Below are 27,020 nucleotides of genomic sequence, written 5' to 3'. Positions count from 1 at the left end.
AAACATGTTGCTCTTAAGCAATGCTTCCATCAGCTCAACTTTTATGTCCATAAACAAGTCCCTGTCCTATTGGAATATGACCAAGGTTATTAGACTATTGGACTATGGCAGTTCAAAACGTTTCTATTCTGGGTATTATATCCAACTAAGATACGATTCCCTCTTGTCAATCCGAACCTAAAGACATATAAACTATATACGACGATATATTAATAATATCATAGTACGACCATTTATTTATCTACATTCATTGATTAGAAAATTTTCCAATAAAAACATGGAATTTTTTCAGCATGCAAAATAAAACCAAAAGTCCTAATTTTCGATCAAAAGTCCATCTGTCGATGTTTCCGCTTTCATGCCGTAGACAACATGCACAGTTGTAGAAATGGCCAATCTTGCTTCTGTGCGCCGTCGTCGACACGAAACCGAGGATGTTTGTCAGGTAGCAAGAAAGTTGGATACGATTGATGTACCATCAACGTCAAAAATTGTTTTTGGATTCTGAATGATTTCGCGTGCTCAGCATCCGTTGACTTCATGAAATAAAGGAAAGAAAGATTCATCGTCCTTTCCTTAAACTTGCAACGGATTCCTCCAAAACCATGATTTTACATTATGCTTTGTACGTAGTTTAGCCTGCTAACAGGCCATGTCTTTCTACAGAAAGGGCAAAAGCCACAACAAATCCTGGTGCGCAGTATATTCCACTATAGGGCTATTTTTTCAGTGCAGGTATAAAAGTAAATACACATTTTCATAATAGTTTTCAAAAATAGCCTTCATTAAGAGGTTTAAAAATGATTTGTGTTCGATGCTAATTAGTAAAATTTGTCTCTTAATTAGTAAACGTGAAGTTGCATCAGCGGTTATTAGCCTGTTATTGACATGCATTTGTGTCGGTTTTACTCGATTTATCTTCGTAAACCTCTTTGTGAATATACTGCTTTAGAAGCTACGTATGCTTTAGGTTTTACAGCATAAGCTACTCCCAGGCCCATAACATTCAAGACCAGACTTTTAAGCTGCGTGCTATATCGGATTCACTTTTCCTTTGCTGTAAAGGCTTTATTTGTTTTTTAATTGCCTTTGTTCAGTCTCTTCAGACAATAAATGCTTATTAAATTCAGAGCTTAAGTCTATTTAATTGTGCTTTTGGCATTAACCATTATCACTGCCTTTGAATACTTTGATAAACGGGACCTTGGTAATATTGTAATTCCAGAAATACAATTTACTATCGCATAAGAGTTTTATTATGCATTTTATAAAGTTGACTTTAAATGTCATACGTCTTCAACAAAAGCAATCGAGAATAAAATTTAAATAATCAGATATTATATCATTCAATAATGTAAGCTAGATGCAGAAATGTGATTATACATCATCCAAATACGTTGTGAAAAGTGTTTTGCTACTTTACATCTATAAAATAAATCCTTTAACTACCGTATCGTTGATTTCTTATTTGTTTTCCTGACAGTAAACTTTTCATTGTGGTTCGCTTTCATTAAAAACTGAAAAAGTTTTTAAGTTCTGGAATGTTTTTCAATTCGCCATTTGACCAGACAGCCGCACGTACCCGAACTGGGATTTCAAAAAGAACTCTTTAGGATCATCAACTTTATAAAATGGATGGTTTTAGTGCTGGTCGCAATCAATCGATCTGTCAATGAAAGCCAACAATCAAAATAATGATATACGCAAAAAATTTTTTTGTCTTTTCCAATCTGAGTAAATTTTATTTTACACGGTATATTTCATGTTCACTTGCCTTTTCTTAAACTGTTTTTACTGTTTAAAAACTGTTTATTCTTGATGTGGTTTCTTTTCACTGAAATTGAAAAAGTTCTTGAGATCTGGATTGTTTTTCAATTCTTCATTGGACCTCACAGTAGCATGCACTCGAACAGGGAGATTGGGGAATTTTTTGAGAATATACGCCTTGTGATCGCCAATCTTATAAAATGGTGCTGGTTGTGGTCTTGGCCGTGGTCGATCGTTCCAATGTTGGTTAATATTTCGAATAAGTCTTAAACATTCTGTCCATGAAGACTCATATGTAAAAGTTTTTCCTGTCACCACATCCGTTCTAAAATAATCATAAACATCACTGTCTATTTTACTTTTCCAATCTGAGGATTCACTATTCAATTGTTGAACGACACTACACAGGGGATCATTTTTCTTAATCTGCTGAAGATTTCCAACTTTACATAATAAGTCAAATTTCTCGTCATCCGACAAAAGAAATGGATGTTTTAACGCCACGTTAGCCGATGGTCTGTCTTCTGGTTGTCGATTTAACATCCACGACAGAAGGTCTTTCAATGTTTCATCCTTGATTTCCTCCAAGCCAACAGGTTTTCCGTTCAACATGTTGATCAGTCTATACGGTTTAGTTCCAAACGGGTGTTTTCCTTTTGTTGCAATATAATAAGTTACCATTCCTGCATTCTAAAAAGATTAACAAGGTAATGTTACAAATTGACTGTATACATGCATGTCGTACAAATGGTTATATTCCTACACCTACCATTACATCAGACTCTTTCTTGTACCGTCCTTTATCGACTGTATCTTTATCTTCACAATATGATTCAGGAGCAATCCAATACTCAGTTCCCGTGTTAGGCTTGCTTTCATACGTCGTACAATCATTATTCAATATTCGACTAATGCCAAAATCAGTTATTAGAAATTTGCCTTGTGAATCTCGAAGAACATTGGTGGGCTTTAAATCACGATGAAGAATAGGATTTGGGCCGCTATGAAGATCAGCTAATCCTTGCAAAATTTGTCTAAGAATTTCGGGAAGAGCTTTTTGAAGTATGTGTAAAGTAGAAGATTCTACGAAACTCTCCAATGACTCTTCACATAAGTCTAATATCAAATACACATATTCTGTTCCAGTCTCTTCCTCTAGGAAAGAATAATTCACAACATATTTCGAATTTCTTGCGTTGAATTTATTCAAAATTTTCTTTTCGTGCAGCGCAAGCTGGATGTAGCTATCTCGACGTATTTGTTTCACTGCTTTACCGTAACCATCCTTACCCAGTCCTAGAAAAACACGGGTTGCACCACTTCCTTTGCCAATGCAAAACTCTTCTGAGAAAATTACTCGTACATTGCCCACCACTTTAACCTCAACACTGGAATTGCGCCCATATTCAATCAATTTTAAAAACAATTCTCTATGTTTCGTCGATTCATCAATGTATTTCCACTCTTGCCAAACCAATTCTAAAAAAATTAGATAAAATATTTCATTCAAGGTTGAAGGAAACGAAATGAATACGTCAAAATAGCTTAAACTTTCCCAATCAGGAAAGAATATTATTAGCTACTGTACATTTTTGAAAAAACTTATCATCAACCATTAGACAAATCATAAGTTCTTTAATTGTACAATCAAATCTGGCAACATTTGAGGTTAGCTTATACAAGGTGCCTTTTGCCAAATAGAAAATGGTTTTGCAGTTTTCTTATTTTATATTAAGCTAATGATGATTTAATTACAAGAAACAATTTTTCTGTCATGTGTCTATTGTGTCAGGGTTTTGACGAATATTTTACTCAGGTAGAAAAGGAATCATGCAATTCAATTAATTTTAACACCTAACAAAGTAAGCGATTTAAATTTTATCATATCTTTCATTCTTTTCATAAAATTCTTGTCTTTTTAAAAAATGTGAAAGAAATCATGAGGTTATAGTGCTAAGGTATAATATCTATGACAAGACAAGCAACACGAACGATGCAAGCAAATGGCCGAACTTCCAGCTTCAAACGTTGTAACATCTTTTTTGTATTTTATGTGGGATGCAGAACATTTCAATTTTTTTGGCTACCACAATCACGTTTTATTATGTGGGATGCAGAACATTTCAATTGTTTTTGGCTACCACAATTACGTTTTACATCCAAATGATAGTTTGTTGAGAGGTTTTTATGATTAAACAAGCAGAATACAAATAAATTTACTTTAAAAAAATAGATTGCATGATGTCATTATCACCTCATGTCTCATCTTAATTTCAACTCACTGATAATGTGCTTCAAGTAAAAATTGTGAAGTGACAAGATTTTACTGTCATGGTTAAAACAGATTAAACCAACCTAAATGTTACCATTCAGTGTTGCTTAGACATGTGATGAAAAATTCATATATTTCATAACATTTGTTAATGTAAAAGGTTGATTGAAGACTGCATTTGAAGAAAATTTTTGTTAGAACTTGGACTTGTTAATGTTTTTTAAATGTATCAATACTCGATGCTGTAAACCAGTAGCAAAAAATTAATTTCTATCTGGAAAAAGTTATACTTCTACAATCTCCTGTATTCTAACAAAGAAAATAAAATTAACGTAATGAAACGACACTTTTTAAAACAGCTGGTCTAACCTGAACACTTTTAAAATGCAGGGTCCATGGTCTACATTACGTTAAGATTTATTTTAAAAGGTTTAGTGCAATTATTATAATTCTTTTCTTCAAAAATTATGAAATGTAGTCAATTTGAGCATTTTATAAAAAAAGTTGCCACTTTGCTGCTGCAGTATTTATTGAGATAAACAAATACTTGTCAAGTTGTGCTGAGCACTGCCGTCTGGTACAAAGTACATTTAAATTATTGTCGTTCACAAAGGAAAATTTAACCCATTGACACAGTATTGATCATACGTAATAAACGAACGTTTGGAATCAGAGTGCAACACTGTATACGTACATCATGCATATTATGAAATAATATAAAATCTTCATAAAATACATAAATACCAATCAAATGACTTGAATTGTGATACAATTTAAACAAATATGCTAGGTTATGCAATATATATAAAATAAAATAGAATTGAAAGGCATACCTTGTTTTGTATTTTTCAACACCAGGAGAATTTCCGACATCTTTAGCATTAGCATCATCAACACTTGTGATTCTACGAACAATAGTTTAAAAGCGTTATCCACACAAGCTGTGTATTTCTATTTTGAGAACAAATTACAGCTAGCTCGAAAAGAAATAACACAAATAAATCGAAAGTTGTTTTGGTAGTAGCTTTTAAATATATATTTCATTTCTTTTGCCCATTAGCTCCAAAATCTCATATACATATATTACGCACTGTTTTCAATGACTGACATTTTCAAGTAATAAAATGACCTTACAATTGGAAAGATTGAGGGGGCAGTATACATTTTCACGTAATGAACCAGCTTTCATCAGCCGTAAGTTTACCAATAAATGTAGATAAACAAACTTCATAAATTACGACTGCCAAAGAGTATTTTGGTAAAGTACAAGACAATAAACACTCTAAATATAGTAAACATTATTTATCTATATTAATTAATGTTTACTATATACTGAGTGTCTATTGTCTTGTGCAAAACTTTATGAAACAAACAGCAATGGTTTTGTAAAACGAAAGCAAAAATAAAACAAAACAAAAAACCATGGTATGAATGTAATAAAAGAACACTAGAAATGAGTTTTATCAAGAACACAGTTTCAAACTATATATTCTAATGGCAAAATCTAGGGGTGAAAGCCAGTCCTTGCAAAACAGCAAGAATAAACAAAGAAAAGAAAGCTTTGTTTTACGTGAAATAGTACCATATAGCTAATTGACTTTCTATTAACTTTGCCTGCTCGGTCTTTATTGAGAAATCTTGGACCTCTGATTTTAGCACAAACCTCTCCTAAGGGTCTCGGTCAGTACAAATGCTTCAGTCCGATATTTCTCCTAAAGACCTGCACTCAGTTATTAAGGGCGTTGTAGTGAATTCAGACATTGATTGAAGTGTTAACGAACTGTTTTCGCCAATCTGTCGAGTATCTAAGTACTTATAAGAAAACGTCGTTAAAGTCCGTTGCTGTTGACTGTCTGTTTTGAGGACAAAACTATTACAATTTTATGCAACTCCATGCAACCTGTCAAAGAAAATTGTAAGCAGACACAGACATTAACAACATTTTTAGCATTGTTGTTTAATTACTGATGGATTTAAAAAGTCTGGAATTATTTAAATCATACATTATTATCATATATATATATATATATTCAAAAGTTTCAAAAGAATACGCAAGCACTTGAAAGCAGAAAATCAACGAATTTTGTTCCTAAACAGAGCAAATGAATGGTTGCTTAATTAATAGCTTTTCAGAAGTTCGAATTCATTTCTCGTTGACGATTCTTTCCTTTATTATATGGAATCTTTGCCGAATCACGCAATTGGTTGAAAAGGCTACCTACCCTACAGAGGCAATTAAGACAGATCGGTCAAACATAGCAATTTTATCGCGATATGTGGCTTGTTTACTCCTACCTCGGCGTTATACTTTCATTAAACAATCAACTCGTCTTCGCAAGTTTTTATCAATTATGAAATGAAATTGAACTGTATTCCTGGAAAATAGATGAGCGTGAGGAATAAACAAGGGAAGAAGTAATCGCTATAATATTTTTCAAGTAGTAAACAAGAACTGCAAGGGTTCTAAGGATTGAAAAAATCATCTGCAACACCTTTATAAAGTTAGGGAAACATCCTAGGAAACATAATGACGGAATGGCTATAATAATGTTTGGTATCAATGTCAGTCGCTATGTCAATGTAGTTTCAATATAGTTTATTTGTATAAAATAGCAGTTAAACATTTCATACAGACCACGATTTGATAATATATAGACACATGTTTTGTCAAGCTTTTGCTATCTTTATTGCTCAAATCATTTATTTATGCTTATATTAAGCAACTTAATAAAACTAGATCTCAGCAAACAAATGCATTATAGGTCTAATTTTAACTTATAATAAAATGTCTCCTTTAACTCCTGTAATTTAATATCTGTGACATGTATATATAACATAATATTTTCTTGCTGTAAAAAATAATACACTGAAAATGGCATAAGCATGCTAAAATATGTCTGTTTTGAAATCATCCTGAATTATTTCCAATGTTTGTCAGTCTTTCAGTCTATGATTTTTTGATTACATAATTTTCACAGAGCTGGGTTTATGAAATAATAATTTTTCTAAGATATCAAAGACTCCAAGTGTGTTTAAATTTTGATACTATATATTCTAAGATGATATTTAAGTGTATGCTTTAATTCTATGAGTCACTTGAAATAGACACCAGGTATATGGAATATTATTTTTTCTAAATTGGTGCAATGTTGTATTTAATTCTTACAACTAACAATGAGTTTATAGCTGTTATATATCTTGTTCAATGTTAGTTTGATGAAAATGTTTTGTTTCCATCTCACTGTACTTTAGAGCGGGTTTTATGTATCTGTTTTTAGTTTATAGGAAGATTTTTGAGTTATTCTTTTGGTTGATTAATGTAAATATGAATCCAAACTGCGTTTTAATTATTGCTCTGGCTCATTTGTTTGTCTACAACCAAAATGAATCACCAGGTACTCATATGAAGCAATTTGTATGTTAATGAACCACTTAAATCTAGGACTTTAAATTCATTATGGCCAAATTTTCTTGTATTATACTATTTGTATGTATTCTTGCCGACTGAAACATTTTAAAGCTATTAATGGCTACGGATCTCAAATAGTTGAGTTAGACACAAAAAACATGATTTGTTTGTTGTATTAATAAGTTGACAGATGCAAGACTTTGTGCCAATAAACTTTCCTAAAGAGCTGATTCTTCAGTTCAATGGATATGTTTGTGGCTAAATACGGGCGTGAAATACAACAACACCTATTCGAGACATCAATGCAGAACTTCATGTCGGGGTTACAGAAGCTTATACAATCGAATGTCAACATTTATGCGTTTTGATTACAATTTATGATTCAATTGGCTGTCAGCGTTAACAAACTTCGTTGATGAACTTTATGACACAAATTGCGTCTTCCAAACATTTTATTAACCATTACTTGATAGTTATATTTTGATACTTTTGCCAAATAAACGCATTTTCGACACAAAATTGAACAATATTGATGCTCCAGGCTAGCATTTGTTTATAGTAATATAATAAACTAGCAAAGTGGGAACATCTTATGACGTCACGATCCATTTGTAAAATTGCAAAATGATGGCGAAATTTTACCTTTAAAATTAAACTATTTATACAAAACCAAAAACGCTCAAACATACACCAAAATGTTTTTCAGAATCTATATTTTTCATTTAAAAAAAAAGATGGGGTGAAATTTGGCTGGAATTGCTCTTTAACTAAATATCATTAACGCAATGGAGACCAACATTATGTTGTTCAAATACCTACAAACTTACCAAAATATTGATGATTGAGAAACATAGAGCATGACTTGATCTTGAAATTTAGCCAGAGTTTTTGGACTCATATTTTCGGTTTCTTTGTACACATCGTAGAAACGCCTCAAAGACGCAGTGACGTATGGTCTTACCTGGCACATTCGTTTTCGAACTTCGGAGATTTTGAAAACTTTGTAGCTGTTTCAGTTTTCCTGTATGTTGCAGAAAAACCGAGATTTTATGGAGATTTGGAACCTGGCTTTGATTCTTTTGGATTTCTGAGCTTTTCGTGAAGCTCTGGCTTGTCGTAATTTCCAGTTTTATCATAAATCATACGGTTGTGGACGCAGCTCTAACATGATTTGTACCTAACGATTTTTCGAACGAGACTTTCGGAGTTTCTTTAGCTTTGCCATTACTCCAACTTTTTAAAGACTAAACCAAGATTGTGTAAAGAATCAGCAACATCAACATGACTCGTACCTAACGATTGTTTTCGAATTTTCAGAGCTTTTTCGTGAGCCTCTTTAGCTTCGTCGTACTTTTCAGTTTTTTTCAAGACACACCAAAATTATTTAAAGACGCAGCGACTACAACATGACTTGGACCTAACAATCGTTTCAGATCTCGATTCTCCGTGAACCTTTTTAGCTTTGTTGTAGTTTCCAGTTTCAGTAAACAACAAACCAAGTTGTTTAAAGACTTAGCGACATCAACATGATTATACCTAACGATTGTTTTGAATTTCTAGAGCTTTTTCGTGAACCTCTTGAGCTTTGTCGTAGTTTCAGTTTTTTTCAAACACCAAACCAAGATTGTTTAAAGATCAGCAACATCAATGTGATTTGGACCTAACAATTGCTCGAATTTCCAGAGCTTTTTGAACCTCTTTAGCTTCGCCATACTTTCTAACTTTTTCAAGGACAAAACCAAGATTGTTTAAAGACGCAGCGACATCAACATGATTTGGACCAAACAATTGCTTTCGAATTGCCAGAGCCTTTTTATAAAACTCTAAACTTGTCGTACTTTCCAGTTTTATAATACACCAAACCAAGATTGTATAATAGGCGACATCAACCTGATTGGAAGCCTAACGATAGCTTTCGATTTTTAGAGCGTTTCATAACACGTAGCTTTGATGCACTTTCCATTATCATAATACAAAATACCAAGTTGTTTAAAGACTCAGCGACATCAATGTGTTTGGACCTAACTATCGTTTTCGAATTTCTAGAGCTTTTTCAAAAACATCTTTAGCTCTAAAGTAATTTCAGTTTTTAAACACCACACCAAGATTGTTTAAAGATGTGGCGACATTAACATGATTTGGACCTAACGATTGTTTGAATTTCTAGAGCTTTTTCGTAAAAACTCTATGGCTTAAATCGTACATTCCGGTATCATAATACACAGTACCAAGTTTGTTTAAAGATGTGGCGAAATCTACATGATTTGGACCTAACAATTGTTTTCGAATTTCTAGAGCTTTTTGTAAACCCTCTATAGCTTTGTCGTACTTTCCAATATCATAATGCACACAGTACCAAGATTGTTTAAAAGATGTATGCATGATTTGGACCTAACAATTGTTTCGAATTTCCAGAGCCTTTTCAAGATGATTTTAGCTTCGCTATACTTCCCAGTGTCAGGTATAAAAGACCGAGTATTTTAAAATACAAGCTTTGTCATAACTATATTCTTCTAATTTAAATTTATTCAATAGTTCAAGAGCAAGTTCGTATTTTCCAAAATGTCTTAATGTGTCAACAAAATATTGGAAAACTTGTAAAGTATTCATGTTGATTTTTGTCTTGTTGGTCTTTAATAATTGAACAATTTTTTCAAGATGTGGCCGTAATTTGATTGCGTCCTCTCTTTCTTTAAAAATGTAAAGTGCCTTAGATATTTGATCAACTTTAGTTTCCATTTTATGTTCTTCATTTAAGTATTCAGATTGATAAACAATGGTTGCTTCGTGAACAATGCGATGTAGACTAATGTCATTATTTTCTGAATGCAATAACAATGAGCAGTCCTTTAAACAAAGACATATATCTTCCTTTGAGTGTTTGGGATCAATTTCTTGAACATAAAAAACAAGAATTTCCCGTGGTATAGGATCAAACCATATCACGGAAAAAAAGTTAATAACATATGCCAATATTGAGGATTCTTCAGCATTTTGTCTGACAGCTAAAAATGAAGCTTGTAACATACTTCTAGGATATAGCGAGTTAAATGTAATAAAAGTGGCGTCCATGTTTTCTATTTCTTCTAAAGATATTTTCTTTAAATATTGACTCCAAGTAAATGAACAGTTGGCTTTTTACACTGACTGACATAATTACCAGCAGCAACCAAAGCCAGCGGTTGACGATCTAATGCATGCGATACACTTATTTGAATTGATCATCAGCATTTTCATCTTTGAGTGTAATTCAACAATTGACAACATTCTTTATCATTCATTCCACTTCTGATAGAAATATGTTTGTTAAACTCATCGTCTTGAGGTACGGCATCTGTGTTCTGGATAGTTTACTATGATTTGTCCATTTACCCACATGGGATGACCTACTTGGGGAAGTAATGAAAAACTTTTCTGAGCTGTTCCACGTTGTCAACAATGATCAACCAATTTTGCCAGAATTTTAATAATTATGGATACTAACGATCGCAAATTTTCACTTTGTCTGTGATGGAACAGTTTTCATCTTCAAATTTTTAATCATATTTTCTCACAGTTTAAACGGTATCCAAGTTCACAGTAAGTTTTCAAAGAGATTCCTCATTTTTCCATCGAGTCATTACAAACGAAGTTCTATTTTCCACTCACACGATATTTTTCACAAACCTGTCTTGCAGTTGTGATTTACCACTCCAGGATTACCAGTGATGTAAAATATGTCAGTTTATCATTGTTATCATTCCTTAATTTTTAAGATCTTTTATAATTTATCTCGTAATTCAGTGCGTTGAACGAGAAAATGATTGGGTTTAGAAGGAAGAACATGACACGAATTAAAATTTTTTCGATGATTTTTTATTTCAATGATTTCATCGAGGGAAAATTTCAAATCTTGAAATGATTTTTCAATGATAATGACTATTTTATCAAAATCATCATCTGAGCATTCCCTTTCATACCAATGTGCGTCATTTTTTCTTTCACCACGAAGTGCATGAAGAGCATCCTTTGTTTTTGTGTCAAGATGCTTTCCAATTGAATTTGAAAAAAGTATAGCATTAAATAATATCGTACAGTCCCAATTACTGGTGTCTCCATCCTGAAATTTTTGACGTGTAATTCTTTTTAAGCTTCTTCCTGATTCTAAATTGTAAAATTTATTACCACTTGTTGTGTATCATCCATTCTCCATCAGTTGATTTGTAATAGAGTTCCATTGTTTAATGAAAACTGAGCAAGTTTGTTTTGTACCACAATTATGTATTTGCTGAATGTAAGACAGATTTCTTGTTTCTCTGATTCCATCTGTACAAAAAATTCAACATGATCTACCAACATGATTAAAATCAAGAATTACAAAATTCTATACAACCTTATCAGTTTCTATTGAAGTCCAATTTACATGATGACAAATCAAACTTATTTTTATTTGATTGCTTCGGCAAAACGTACTAAAATTACAAAAGAACCTAAAAACTAATATTGACAGAGAGAATGTATGCTACAGGTTTTACCAACACTACAGGATGCATATCCTCAAACAAACTTTAGAAAATTAAAAACTTGATATTTTACCTTAAAGTTTACGTTACAAAACAGACATAAAATATATATTTCAATAATTTTCATAGTCATTTGTAGAATGTCATGCATCTGTAGCTAAGAATGTGTTATAATGTTGGCTAATGCCCTTTTTTAAATTTACTAAGGTTTATTTTCTTTAATTTCATGAGTCTAACGCATTTATTCAAACTTGACTTTAAATATATTTGTTTTACAACATGTTGTAACACAAGATCTTGTTTTCTTTGGCTATATACGATATTTGATTGGCAATGGTAAAATTTTTATTAATTTTAGACATGAACCACTATAATATTGCTTAAATCAAGTAAATAACTGACTATTTTGAATAAATTTTAATATGAAATAGAATTTAAACTATGTTGACAAAATAATGCGTTTTGAGGATCATTTACGTAAACTCAGATGTATAACGTGATTACAATGTCAAGTTAACCTCAACTCAGTATTTTTCCAGTGATGAGTAGAAACCTCTGTGCAACTTCCTAATTACAAACGCTGATTCCAGCATTAAGCATGTTATCAGTTTCACGATCCATGCCTTTATTCTGATATTTCTGCAGACGGCATCTTGTTTGTCACTCTTAGCAATAAGTTTTGGGTTTAAAATTGCTGGATGTTTGTGTTGATTTTTGTGCAATATATAAACATGAATGAATTATTTCAGTGTTGCAGGACCGTCGACATTTCTGCACATGCACAGTTTTCTAAATTACTGCAAAGTATTGTCGTTTACTAGAAATGCTGTTTAATTACGATTATTTCTAATCAGTTTTTGATTTCATGAATTTTATAAACAAAACTCATATTTCATTACGAGGACACTTTTGGTCAACTACTGTAGATGTGTCGTATCACTTTGTGTGACAACACGTCAAAAATAACAACATTTCTTTCAAGTGTTGCCAAACAGAAGACATGTTTGGTGATATAATGACGAAAACACTCTCAAAAATTTAATATCAAAACTTTACAAAGCTATTGGGAGTAGTTGAAGTCAAAGAATAATGATAAGTTATAAGTTTGTATCATGAAGATTTGTTAGTTTTGTTAATGTGACTATTAAGTGGGAGTGTTAAAAGAAATTATTAATTTGTAATATTCATATCTTAGGACACGTGACAAGAATGACGTCACATATGCATGCTTCCTTTTACACAGATGTGCAGGTTGTTTGATTGCCTAAACTTATAAGGTTATCAAGTTGATAGAAATCAGAGGTCTTCAGTATTTTAAATGTATTGTATTGTAAAATGCAGTTTGCTATATCAACCCTTAGTGTCAACAACAACTTATCGAAAGACAATTGCATGTCAGATAAACCAAAATTCTTTAGCCCCATTTAATGTGGACTTAAAAAAATTGAACAAGCGATACTATAGTTTACGACAAAGATAAACACCTTGCTGATCAATATTTCTACTTCTAAAACGACTTAAATATCTAAACTATTCAATGATGACATGTATGTGTCCATTTGCGATTTAAAGTAAATGTACTTCGTGGCATTCAAATAATTAAATATACTTTAAAAAGCCTTACCTTGTTTAAGATGGCAGTGATTTGTTTTGTTAAACTATTGTTCTTGTTTGGAATGCTTCGTTTGATTTATCTACAATTACAAATTTACAAGCTTCCATAGTCACATTTATACGTCGTAATCAAGCATGAAAATTCTTGTTTTGTAAAGCCTTATACTGGTTAACGGCGTGTAGCCTTGAACAGTTGAACTTTTAGAAAGATTTAAAATTATGAAATAACTTAAGATTCATATATTCTTCTTTCGAGTCGATGAGTGGAAAATTATTTTGTGCCACGAAATTTAAAACATCTTAAGAATAGATTGTTATGTAAAGCAAAGACATGGTTTTATGATTTTTATTGGTTTCTAAGTTTGATTTTAATTTTGGAACAAATTGATCAATAGAATAAAAGTATAAATTTACTAAAATACCTACGTTTTTAAGATATTTTGGAAGTATGACATAAAGTGGGAGTTGTTGTAAAATTGTAAATGTCAATATGTAGAGTGTGAACTTCATGTATAAGATTATAAAATATAACGGATATTAAATTCATGTACAATAAAAGTATAGTCATGTTAAGAGAACACTTCCTCCCCGCAATGCGTCATTTTAGGACGTAAAATCGTACTGGCACTTAAATATCTTAGTGAGTGTTCAAAATACAGTCCATCGTAGAGGTGGGGGTTTTAGAAAATGGAACCAGCACTTTTTAAGATTGTGCGAAACCACCTTTGGGATACCAGACAATGTGCTTTACGGTGGATGCAATTCACCGCGTGAACTGCGGCAGTTCCTGTATAATGGGAGTACCACCGCCTCGCATTCGTTGCATTCCACTTACTCAAATTGCGCTGGGTTGCTGTTTAAACTGTGAAACGTCTCATCACGAACAATGGCAGCCCCACAGCATAAACGCCTTACAGGTAACGAACAAAATATCGTAACACGCCCGATACCGATACTTTCTTCATCACGGCCCCAATGCGTCTTCATTAGACCATTAAAGATTTCATACCAATTTCCTGGTTATAGATACACACAACCTGGAGCAGAAACACTCGATGTCTATTGAAGAGGCTTTGAAACCAACCACCACATTGGAGAGGGGCTGGAACGTTGGTCAAGCACTTGAGAAGATTACCTCCTCTGTCCATTGGACATCACGTGAGAATACAGAACCAAAGAGACAAAGAAGATACACTAAAGAAAATTTCTCCGGCAATTTTACATTTGCAAAGGCAGTTACCCGAATGCTATTACGGACCTACTGCTGATACAAAAGAGTCAATGGAGAACCTTCCAACAAATTAACAGCAATAAAAGAAACCAACATCGTCATTACCACGTGTAGGACCGACAGACACAGACTGTTACCTCGAGACCAGCACCACTACCGAACATAGATACCGCCAGATGGAACCACCAAAGCGCAACCAAGATACCTGGGGATGCCAGAGAACCACACCAGCGACCTGGCCATGGCAAAGCACAACTAGCTCTACATAGATTTACTCGATTCAACAAGACAAGGATGTTAGAAAATTGAGAGGATGAACAAATATCAAAGAACAACTTTAAAGAAAAATATATAATTGCATGCTAGCAAGCAATTTAAATTCCTTAACAAGCAAGCACATTATGATAAACACGACTTCCTTTAGATGACAGTGATTTTTGATAAGCAAATTGTTTGTATTTGTAACTTTGTTTAATTAATTATTACAACTGGATCACAAAGCTGCTACGGGTATCTATGATGTATATTTTATAGTACTAGGTTGAGACTAATATTTATTAAAAGTGTATTAATTATATTTGACGAACAACTTTTATTTAAGATCTCATTTATACATTGTTAACACACGATAATTCTTCTTTTGTCTTACAAACCTTTTACTGGTTGATGGTTGAGGTTTTGAACATTCGATCTTTCAAATCACTTAACGTTCTGAAAAGTTAAGCGTCAAATGGTTCCTTTGAGTTGATACGTGGCAAATTATTTTGTGCAACTTAATTTAAAACATTAAAAGCTTATTGTTATTTAAAGCAAAGATACGGCCTTATGATTTTTATTGTTTTATTAACATGTTTGAATTTTATTTCCGTTTCCTTGGTATTTTGGTTGTTTGTTAAAAAAACCTTAGCTCTATAATTAAGAGTTTGTCTTATACATGAAAATTTACAATATCAGATTGTGGACTTTTGTTTCATTTGATTGTTTAAGTTGAATAAAACAAAATAGGCGTTCGTTGACTTAAATGTAGGGAAAAGTAAATCTCACACGCCTTGATAAGGAAACATTACATTATACTCTGATAAATTAAATGGAGGAAAGCTGATATAGAATTCTTATTGTAGAAACTACAAAGATTTGTTAAGATCATATCCGATGTTTGGTTGTATCATTTAGGTATATTTCAATATGTTTCTGGTAATCAGAATTGTCCGCAAGATGGCAAAAGTTAAGTTTATTAAAAGCACAATTCAAAACGACTTCACACAAGAATATAAAATGTCCATTGCTGTAATTGAATTAACTAATTAGTTTATAACTAGTTGATTGGCATAATTTTAACCCAAAAGCCTCAAACGTGGTCGAACTAAATTAGTCAAGAACTGTAAACTGAATAAATTTTTTTTTATATATAGACATACACCATCCATGTGGTCCAAAAGCTCTGTTTTTATAAACAATGTTATACTCAGATATCTCAAGATTACAAGTATCATGTAAGCTATGTTTCTGCGATGAACACTACATCGGGTTTCTTGGCGGCAGCAAAATCGCGAATTATTTTGAGCTTTGGTTTTTAAATGTGAAGCCTATTTATACATGCATAATGCACTTCCGGTTACCACCAGAGATACAACTTACTTTAAAAATGTATGGCGGATAACGTTTACAAACAAGGATTTTTGAATATTTAAGGCATTTCGCGACGTTTTACTTATCTCAAATATCTGTCATGCATAAATGAAGTTATTTAAATCAATGTGACATCAAAATTATTTCGATACCTGTAAAATATCGGCGTTTGTGTTCATTTGAAAATCGCTCAAAGAATCATGATTTGCCTAATAGTTGTCAAGACAAGATAATGCACAGCTCGCTTTCCAAGTTTAGAGGCAGTTATGATCTAGAATATGTTTCAATGCGTAAAATTGTGGTAAGTACCTTTATTTTATCATTCTTTATAATCTAGAGATTGTCGTATCTTACTTTTGCCGTGACTTTATGAGTCCGGGTATATTGGTGTAGGAACAAACAAATTTACTAAGCTTAGTTTATACTTAGTTTTAATTTCTATTTTTATTTTATAAAGATAATATTATCACTACACCTTGCTACAGCATTTGGATATGGTATTCATCAGTACGTATGTTGTGTTTGCAGGGGCGGATCTAGGGTTGTCAAATCATTCACGCGACTGATGTTTATAGTTCAAAATTACTTATCAAATTTAATGATTACAATTTTTGTGATCATTGAATTCTCGATGTATATCGTATGAATTTCATTGTCAAAATTCTGTTTTATATCTGAAATCTTACGTAAATATCACGTTTTAGCATATCTGGAATTATATTAACTGACTGACTGATAAGCGTGATGATTAATATTTTTAACATGGGGTTATGTGATTATGTGATTTACAAAATGTTTTGATTAAGAATCACGTAGCCTTAAACCTTAAAATAGTTGTACTTTCTATTGCAAATCACAGCAGTTTTAAACAGTGATATAATTTTACAAAGAGGTAATTGAATGTTTATTCATAACAATGCATGGTTGCTTTATAATACTAGTAAGTATCGTTTGTCCAGTTATTGCATTCAAGACAATATGTAGTTTACAACCCACTTTTTTATCTCTTAGATTGGTTTATTAACTTAGCCTATTTCTTTAGTAAGCTTGCAATGTCAGTTAAATTATTTTTATTTAGTTGCTTAGAACATTTTCCATTTGCTGTTTTTAGCAAGTAAACTATAATGTTATACTTAAAATTTTAGGGTTATGTATAAATTAGATATGATACATGCATGTAAAGAAGAGAATAAGTTACAAATGGTTGAGGAGACGTATAAGTTACCATGACCTGTGAATGAGACTTATTATTTTTTTATTCAAACATTTTCCTAAATGTTGTGATCACCAGCACTTAGGGAGAATGAGTTATAACATTAGGATATGTTTAAATCAATCAATAATAAATAGAGTGACAGTTACATTTTATTATTTATTTTAGTTCATATCATAATTAAACGTGACCAGGTGCAATACAGAAAAAACTGAACTGCTGCTAATAGAGCTTTAAGATGCAGTGTTGCAATGCCTAATGATGATGGCTGTAGTAATCTGTTCAATAATGTTTTTTATAATGACCATAAACATTCACAACCTTTACAAAAAATCAACTTGAACCATTGACAGTCCTAATCAAAGTTCTTTCTCTTTAAAAGTTGCTCTTAATGATTGTGATATTGGGGAAAATGACTGTGCTGTTTCTGGTGAAGTTGATATTTTAGATGTTTCTTTTTGCCATGGAAAAGCTGATTTTTTAGTGCATCTGAATGCAGACATTGGGGAAAGGCATTTTTCTGATTCTTCTGATTTTGAAGATGATAGTTTAAATGTTTCTTTTCAAGATAGGTTAGTTGATTGGGGGAATGAGTACTCAATTGAGCAAAATGCTGTTGATGGTTTGCTTGCTTTTCTTAAGGATAATGGTCATTTAAATTTGCCTAGTTGTGCTTGAACTTTGTTGCATACATCAAGATGTATTCCCATTCAGAAAAATTCTGGCATGGCATACGTGTACTTTTCTTTTGGTGAACAATTGTTAAAGCACTTTCACAAGCATCCTTGTGAAACAGTTAAGAACATTAATCATCTTGAAATCTCTTTAAATGTTGATGGGCTTTCTTTGTTTAAAAGTTCTGCAAAAAATGTATGGCCAGTGTTGTGTGCCATTTTGAATATCAAACCTGTTATAGTGTTTCCTATTGTCCTAACATGGTGACTTCAAGCCAAAAGACTTGGAGTTTTGGATGATTTTATAGAAAATTTGAGGGTATTCTAGAGGAGTCCAAGATGGGGAAAGGTTCTGACTGTTACAGTAAGGGCATTGTTTGTGATGCTCCTGCAAGACACTTGTTAAAGGTACAAAATTTTGTACTGGTTGTTTTGGTTGTGACAAGTGTACACAAAAAGGGAAGTTGCTTGGTCAAGTGACTTACTCTCAAAATAATCATATAGAATTGTGCTCTATCATTTCTTTTAGAAAGCAGATAGAAGAAGAACATCATCGCTTTGTTAGCCCTTTCTGTCACTTGCCTGTTGATATGGTAAAACAATTTCCATTTGACTACATGCATCAACTGTGTCTGCATGTTATGGGTAAATTGATTATGGTTTGGATGAGGGGAAATCGCACTGCTAAAATGTCTGTTGCCCATGTAGAGGCTGTTAGTAAAAAATTGGTTGAGCTTAAACCATTTATCCCCTCTACATTTGTGCGAAAACCTAGGAGTTTAATGAAGGTTGACAGATGGAAATCTACAGAATTCAGACAGTTTCTTTTGTATACAGGCAAAATTTCTTTCAGCCGTCAATGTAATCTTATCAACAAATTCTAGAAGTAAGTACTGTAGTTGCAATGCAATAGGCCATTGCTTTATTCAAAGGAGTGCAGTTTTTCACATATTGCTACGTTGCATTTAAATGTAATGAGTGATTTTGCTTTTTAGATTTGCCGGTGTACAGCAAGCTGATCTCCCTTGCAGAAAAAGGTATAAGCGCTATTATAATCCTTGTACAAGTGGACAATTTTTGACAGAAACATGCACGTATAAAATTTCTCTTTTCATACTAATATAATGTTGATCTAGATTTTCTATGACGGTGAACTAGCACCACAAATCCAAAACGCAAAGGATCATGCAATAACTTCCCCATCTACTAGTAGGACACCATTTCAGCGTAGTGTTAAGTTTTCTGTCATCAGAACTGACTAATCACCAACTTTCATCTAATATGTCGACTAAAATGCTGAAATAATTTTGATTGATTCTTTTTAAATAACTTTAACATTCGTATGGTACATTTACTGTTTTTCTACGTCCATCGTTGCATCATAGGGCTTATGTATGTTCTACAGGTGCTGTAGGCGTTGGTCCTTTAAAATGTTGTTGTAATTAGTTGAAAAAATGTTAGTTATAGTTAAAATTTCAGTTGTGTTCACCACGATTTAATCAAAATGCATTCGTTCAAATCTAATTCTCAGCGTTTGCTATGAAACTACCAAATGAAACTTTCTGGAGATTTTTGTTTTAGTCACCTTTCTGTTTCTGATTTTTGAAACTTGTAGTGCTTTAATTTAAATGACGTTCGTGCGTTCAATAAAGATATATGTTAAACCCAGTACGTGTCTTCTCTGTAAATACAAGCAACGTCTCTTCACAAGGAATTCCTACAACTGGCACAACAAGAGAAAGACATTCTCAACGAAACAGTGGTGTCGTAGGCAAGCTTTTCTTACACTTCATTATTGCATGTCTTGTTGTTACGTTTTTATTTACGTTCATTTCGTGTCGCTTGAAATGTTTTTTTCCCTTCACAACTGACTGCAACACGTGATTGCTTTGTAGATGCGCATGACCTTTCATCGCACGAAACGCCTTCGACAAGTTTTATGAACATAACACCTGCAGGAAGACGTTCTCAACCAAACATTAATGGTACCTTTTCTACAGTATATAGTTTTTGAAAAGCTTTTTTACTATGTATGCTTATTCAATTAGCAATTTGATGCGAGTTTTATTTGAATTTTCTTGTTAGCATGTTGTAAGGTTTTATATTTTTAAGATATTACGTAGGTTATACATAAGTTATTCTATTATTTTCTTATCTATCTTGTAGGCTTCCAAAGATCAGTTCTCACCAAACTGGAAGCATTAATTGATAAGCAAGAAGAAGCGTTTTCAATATTGGGTGCTCTGTTAAGCGCTAAGAAAGGTGTAGACGAGCACGAAATTTTGGAAGATATTGTACCTAATGCCTTAGATTCGGTTGAAGAACTTGAGGAGCAATCTTCTAGTCTTGATGAAAAAAAGTCCAAAAGAAAGTTGGTAAGTTTTGGAAAGTTAACCACCCATACGTATTCAGTAATATTTATTGGCACTGCCTATTTTTTATGCCTGACTCTTTCAAGTGTTACGTAAAAAAATGTGACAAAGGAAGGCATAGCCCTTCTCCTTTATTGGTTTGGAAACGTGAAAACGATAGTTTCATTTGCAATTACGTAACATAATATTGACTTTTTTTCTACCATTTGTGTTTGAAGCTTGAAAACAAGCACGTTTGTCAAAGTCTGAAACGTAATTTTAATGAAGATTTTCGTGACGTTAGGGGTCAGATTATCTGGTTAAACTATATGAATCTAGCATCGTGTTTTTCGTGAGAGCATTGTCATGTACTGATTGATTTAAATACGTTACATTACTTCAAACGGCTCTTAGGAGTGTGTCGTTTTATTTGTGCTGAAAAATTTTAACGAAGAAACTGGTCTTTCTAAAAGCTTTCACCATTCAATTTGGATGGTTTTGTTTTGCATTTCGAGATCAAAATGGTTATATATATATGTCTAAATTGAATTTTGCAATATAATTTATCTTTTACTCTCCTTACTAGCTGCAGTTTTTGGTAGCACTGTGTGCAAACACCTGTACAAACAGTGTTAGAAGAATTATGACAAAGCTGGGAACAAATAATCTATGGTCCCAATATAGTTTAAAAGGCAGAAAGTCAAAGCGACCATTTCAGCACATTGCCCTCTGCAAAGTTATAACAAGTAAGCACAATTAGACGATAATGATTGCTGCAGCAGTACCATGTTTTGTCTCTTTTTTTCTCGTTCATGAATTGGAAAATCAGCCATTTATGTTGCTCCTTGTCATAAGGAATATTGTTGCAAGTTTTAAAAGCTAATACATGAAACTGTTTTGCATATGTCACTTTAATGAATTGCTGTTTATCATTCATCTTGCAAAAATGATTGAGTTTTTTATCTATGCAATTTATTTAACGTATGTCTTTTCTGTTTCGTTTCACTTGTTAGAAGCCTGCCTCAGAGCTCATAAAGGATGCAGCGAGGCCAACGTTGAAGAGCAAATTGCCAAATTTTTAAAATACGATCCAGGCAAGCAAGGTGGTTCCAGATTTAAGGTAACATGTCATTATCATCATAGATTGCTGGGTAAAGTATATAGATGCCATTTTTTTGTTTGATTTTCTCAACTTAGACAGGAAGAACTCAACTTATTTTACTCCATAATCTCATAGTTAACTTATTTGTATTTTCTTGTCTGTGTAAGTTGAGAAAAATACACAATAACATTATTGGCATGTGCACTTAAAGAAAGTGAGCATGTGTCTTTCATTGTCCTTTAATGATAAGTGAAGCAAAATGGAATGGACACATATACATAATGCGTACCTTTAAAAACGTTCATTTTAGTGCAGGTATTAGATTTGTGCAAGTTTTAAATTTTGTTAACTCAAACTGCATGATTAGATTTATTGTATACAATTTTCTTAGCGTGATGCTAAACAATTATTGAATGAAATAGTATATGAATTAAGACTTATGAAGGCCAAGGTTTGTTCAATCTACCAACGCTGAGGCAGATAGAACACATTGATGCCTTGATAATTCTTTATATTACGTGAAAACCCAATTTAATAATTTTTTTATTATTTATATAAAAAAGACAGTGTTGGTTAAATGTAAAAAAGGTGTCATAACGATTAAAATTTTGTTCACTTGTTTTGTTTCTCGTGCGTATGAGATGACGTTGTAGAGCGAGATAATTTCTTATATCCGACGTACGTACGTAGTGGCATTCATATAAGTGGATTTATTCGATTGCTTTTAAGTGAATAAAACTAAAAAATACTTTGATCAATATGTTTATATAAATTAAATTAAGAAGATATACATACAGCAGACGATTCAGTTTTCCATTTAAATGACATCTTTACAGACAATATGTCAATGTTGTTGTAGAAGATATAAAAATGATATAGACTCATTTTAATAATCATATATGTTTTTTCTTAAGGTCCAAAAGGCAACATTGGAATCGCTTGAGTTAGCATTTTGTAAATATGTATATTAAACACACAACAAAACAGATGAATTAAAGTTGATTATAAGAAATTTAACTTTAGTTCGTATCATTGGAAAGGCTGTCTTATGATTTCAAATAATGCATCATTAAATGTATGTTAAATGAACGTCGGATAAACGTTGTATGAGCGTTGTATAAACGTCAGGTTTAGGTTGAAACTTCGTTACACCAACGTTCATCCTAACTTCGCCACCACGTTGCTACGAGTTCACAAAACGTTCACTCAACGTTGGTCCCCGACATTGAGTGAACCGACGACGATTTACAACGTTGAGACAACGTAATTTTGCTAGCTTGAAGTCCTCCGAACAATGATCAAGGATGGGACAGTATATATTTTAATGACGTTAGAAAACACGAGGACTTCTTTTGTCCATCAATCCGTCTACATCACATAATACAATCGCAAATAAAACATGTTGCTCTTAAGCAATGCTTCCATCAGCTCAACTTTTATGTCCATAAACAAGTCCCTGTTTTATTGGAATATGACCGAGGTTACTAGACTATTAGACTATGGCAGTTCAAAACGTTACTATCCTGGGTATTATATCTAACTAAGATACGATTCTCACTGGTCAATCTGCTAATCGTAAAGACATGTGAACTATATACGACGATATATCAATAATATTATGGTAAGAATAATATTCTTATTAAACTATTCACAACAGTAAAAAACCCTACAAATCATAAAGCCATAATTAATTATTTAATTAAACTGAATGAGTAATTTAACATAGTTTTTCTTCTTTTGCAGATGAATAAAACCACGCCACCAACGAACGAGCAGCCAGATATCGTGTGTCAGTGTAGGTAGTGATGAATGAACAACAAAGAACGAGAACAGTCTTTACACTACATAAAATATATAACGTCAGGACAAAACGTTTGATATTCTAGAGCAGTTAAGCTTTGTCGATGAATGTTTCATGTCATGAATTTAAAAATAAAATTTTTGAGGTGCAAGTGTAATGCAAAACTTTGCTCTGATGGTGTCATACTAATAAGATGGGTTCCAAAATTCAATAGCGTAGGCACCTTACAGATTTAATACTACTATGTAACCATTATCTATTTCTTCGGTCTCACATTTGTAAAGGAGATGAAAAGGTGGAAATGTACAAAAATCATCTACTTCAGTTCTCAAAGCACCCACTGTCACACAGCTATGGTCAGGACGCCAGAATGCTCAATACATATAAATCTAACTGGGGCTAGTTGCTTCATCTACAGGAATTTACAACGCTTATCAAAAATTATATTTCCTTAAACTATGACTAGCTTTATTCCATTGATTGACAGGTGTAAAGTGCACTTTTTTGCCTTCTCATAGACATAATCAATAAAAACCAACCACAGGTTTTAGTGTTGAACACAAAAATTTTTAACAGGGGTTATTTAATCAAAACATAGTCAAAATTCTTTCAAACATCTACATTGCGAATGAATTATCTAAAGAGTGAATATAAAATAAGGAAACAGAACACACGTAAGATGATTTATTGTAAATATTGTTCGTGCTATGAAATAAGTTGAGAAAGTAAACGCTTTAAATGTAGAAAATTCGATTTTAATGAAACAAAATGACAAAAGTACAAAACTGTACATATGATACAGTGTTGCCAGATAAAATTTCTAATTATTCATGTTCTCTGACGTCAAAAAGTTCAGAAAAATTACCAAAAGTTGATGTATCAACATTTTTAAAGTCGGAATGTGTCGAAATTTGCCGGAATAGCTCGGAGTTTGTGATTGTTGAGCACACTCATACCATAACCAGAAATCACCAAAAACGATAAATAATTGATTGAAATCCAGAACAGCTCTATCAAATCACATTGATTAGCAAATTAAATAAATTTAAAGAGCAAAAGTTACAATAAACAAATATGAAGAGCGAAACGAAATCATGCTTAAAGATATTTTCCCAGCCTAACCAATGAAGATGTGACCTGTATAAACTATATTGTGCTTTTGGGTAAATGCTTCATTCATCGATACTCGGCTCACTTTCAAGCCTTAAGTAAACTGTTAAGAGTCTATGTACCGTTTTTAATTGCTGTCAGTCGAGTACTCGTTGTTCTCGTCAGCATAAAGTCTGCTGCTTGATATCCTTTGTTTAGCTTCAAGTGGGGGTGAGAACTTTACGCAACCACCAGACAACTTGACACCACTTTTTACCTTTATCAACGCCGGACAGTTGCAGTTTGCAATCGATTTTTGCTCTTGGTCTCGATTGAGCTGACTGACGAAAACATTTTTTCCACATCGACATTTACATGAGGTAAGAAAAGCAGACTTTGCATGAAGTAAAACAAAAGATCAAACTTTGCATTTCCAATGCCATCGGTAATCTTTTCAAGGCAACCCTAAAATTCTTATGGTTCCATACCATCACTGTCGTAGAGTAATGTGACATGAGAAAGCATACACCACTGGTCATCAAGTGCTTGTTGTTGAGCCTCGGATATAATATTTGGAAAAGCCATCGCAAGAGGAGCAAGAGAAGAAAACTTTGCACAACTTACGCCAGGGTCTAAAACTTGAAGCATCTCAATGATCGGATCGCCTATTGGAAATTGACTCCTTATTTGAGAAGCAGCTTCAATGTAAAATTCTTGCACACACTTAAGAAAATGTTGCACGTCTGTTGGTCGTTGCTTGTACTCATCTTTTGTCAAACAAAGAGCAATCCGAGCTCCCATATACATTCTTGACAATGGCATGAAATTTAGTTTACTGGCTGGATCGATGTCTTTCAATGCTAACCCTTTCTAGTAGGCTTTGTTTAAGTAGCAGCTTTCTCTGTAAATCGCACTCAAAACATTGTGCAGTCAGTGGACAGAAGATTTCGAACTCTGGAACATGGCATTTAGCTCTGTGAACTTGGGAAGCACCAACTCCATAAAGCTGGATAAAGCTGACCATACGCAAATTAGCTTCCTGAACTTTTCCATCTATTAGGTCTGAACGAAGAGCAAACATGGAATTATTTTAATTATTTTTCTTGTGATGCGTGGTTTTGCCATGTTTTTTAAGGCAGTTATAACTGCTGTGAGCTCTCTTTTAAAAACATTGCAGTACGCTTTGCTCGGATTTTTGGCAACAGGGTGAAGCCAACCCTTAAACAAAGGATCTTTTTCGCAAGCATGACGGTATGTTTGCCCGTATTTAACAGTTTTCTTGCTTGTTGGTCTAGTGTAGACAATCTACAGAAGTAAGAATGTGATCATAAATTTCAACTTTTTTAGGATTTGGAACTTCACGTTTTTCATTATCATTTACGGATGAACAACCATCATCAGCATCGCTATCGCTTTCCAACATGTTCATAGCGACGTTGCTTTTTGATCCTTCGACATTTTTGTTAAATAAAAACTCAAAACAGAACAAAGTAGCGGGAAAAACACAGCAAATCAATTTTAGTTTAACATAATTTATGTAATATGTATAAATAGTTTAACTTTTGACATAATATTATGACATGTTACAAGAAGTAAACAATTTACTATTTTTATTACTGAATCATTGTACTTATTATTTTCTATCTTAAAGCAATGACAACACAAGGTTCATGAAATCCTACAGAGAATTTTGAAAAGTTCACAAAAAGTTCACAAATTTTTCATGTTCATGAAAAGTTCATGAAGAGATCATAAAGTTCACAAATCTATGAACTTTCTTCACAATCTGGCAACACTGATATGATATGACCAAACGTACATTTGAGCCGGTGTTACAAAGTTAACATGGGGACATACTTCATAACAATGCCACGGTATAGAGAACATAGAGCAGGGCCACTCTATTGAGTTTTTTCGTGCCACGCATATCTTACTACGCATGTCATTACCATATTGGCAGCCAGTAAATTGCATTTTATGATCAATAGGATTGACGATATGGCAAACGGCAGCCAGTAAACTAATTAAATATACAGCAGCCAATTGCACAGCGAAGTGGCCCTACTGTTGTATATTCCTTTACTGTGGATATGCTGACCAGAAGCAAACAAAAAGACTTATATAAACACTACTGAGAGCTTTACAACAAATAGCATTTGTATAGACAACTGAAAATTACGTAAAAGAGCTAGGAGAGTTGTTTGCAACATGTTTAGCTCGGTTGCGTTTGCCTAAGTGTAAAGCTAATTTTAGATTGATAAAGAATTGCGATAGTTTCAGTGTCTAAGATAGAGAAGTAGGAGCAAGTGTATTTAGATTTTTTGTTCATTCGACAATTAAATTAATGGACATTGTATCCTCTTTAA

The 27,020-nt window shown here is 32.9% G+C and overlaps 2 protein-coding genes across 2 annotated transcripts; one reads left to right on the top strand and one right to left on the bottom strand.

The window, feature by feature from the left end:
- Window positions 1-1,233: 1,233 nt before the first annotated feature.
- LOC124456455 (serine/threonine-protein kinase/endoribonuclease IRE1-like) lies at window positions 1,234-4,912 on the bottom strand. The gene is made up of 3 exons (XM_047006900.1): window positions 4,873-4,912; window positions 2,537-3,246; window positions 1,234-2,457 (listed from the first exon to the last, which is right to left on the bottom strand). Exons 1-3 carry the CDS (start codon window positions 4,910-4,912, stop codon window positions 1,810-1,812), a joined length of 1,398 nt encoding a protein of 465 aa, XP_046862856.1. The 3' UTR covers window positions 1,234-1,809.
- A 13,737-nt stretch (window positions 4,913-18,649) lies between these two features.
- LOC124456454 lies at window positions 18,650-22,735 on the top strand. The gene is made up of 9 exons (XM_047006899.1): window positions 18,650-18,904; window positions 19,149-19,197; window positions 19,307-19,348; window positions 20,023-20,082; window positions 20,207-20,296; window positions 20,478-20,686; window positions 21,249-21,408; window positions 21,676-21,782; window positions 22,679-22,735. Exons 1-9 carry the CDS (start codon window positions 18,902-18,904, stop codon window positions 22,733-22,735), a joined length of 777 nt encoding a protein of 258 aa, XP_046862855.1. The 5' UTR covers window positions 18,650-18,901.
- Window positions 22,736-27,020: the final 4,285 nt, after the last annotated feature.

The sequence above is a fragment of the Xenia sp. Carnegie-2017 genome, unplaced genomic scaffold (assembly GCF_021976095.1).
Source record: "Xenia sp. Carnegie-2017 unplaced genomic scaffold, XeniaSp_v1 HiC_scaffold_5, whole genome shotgun sequence".
NCBI lineage: Eukaryota > Metazoa > Cnidaria > Anthozoa > Malacalcyonacea > Xeniidae > Xenia > Xenia sp. Carnegie-2017.
This window is presented reverse-complemented; position numbering and strand designations above follow the sequence as displayed.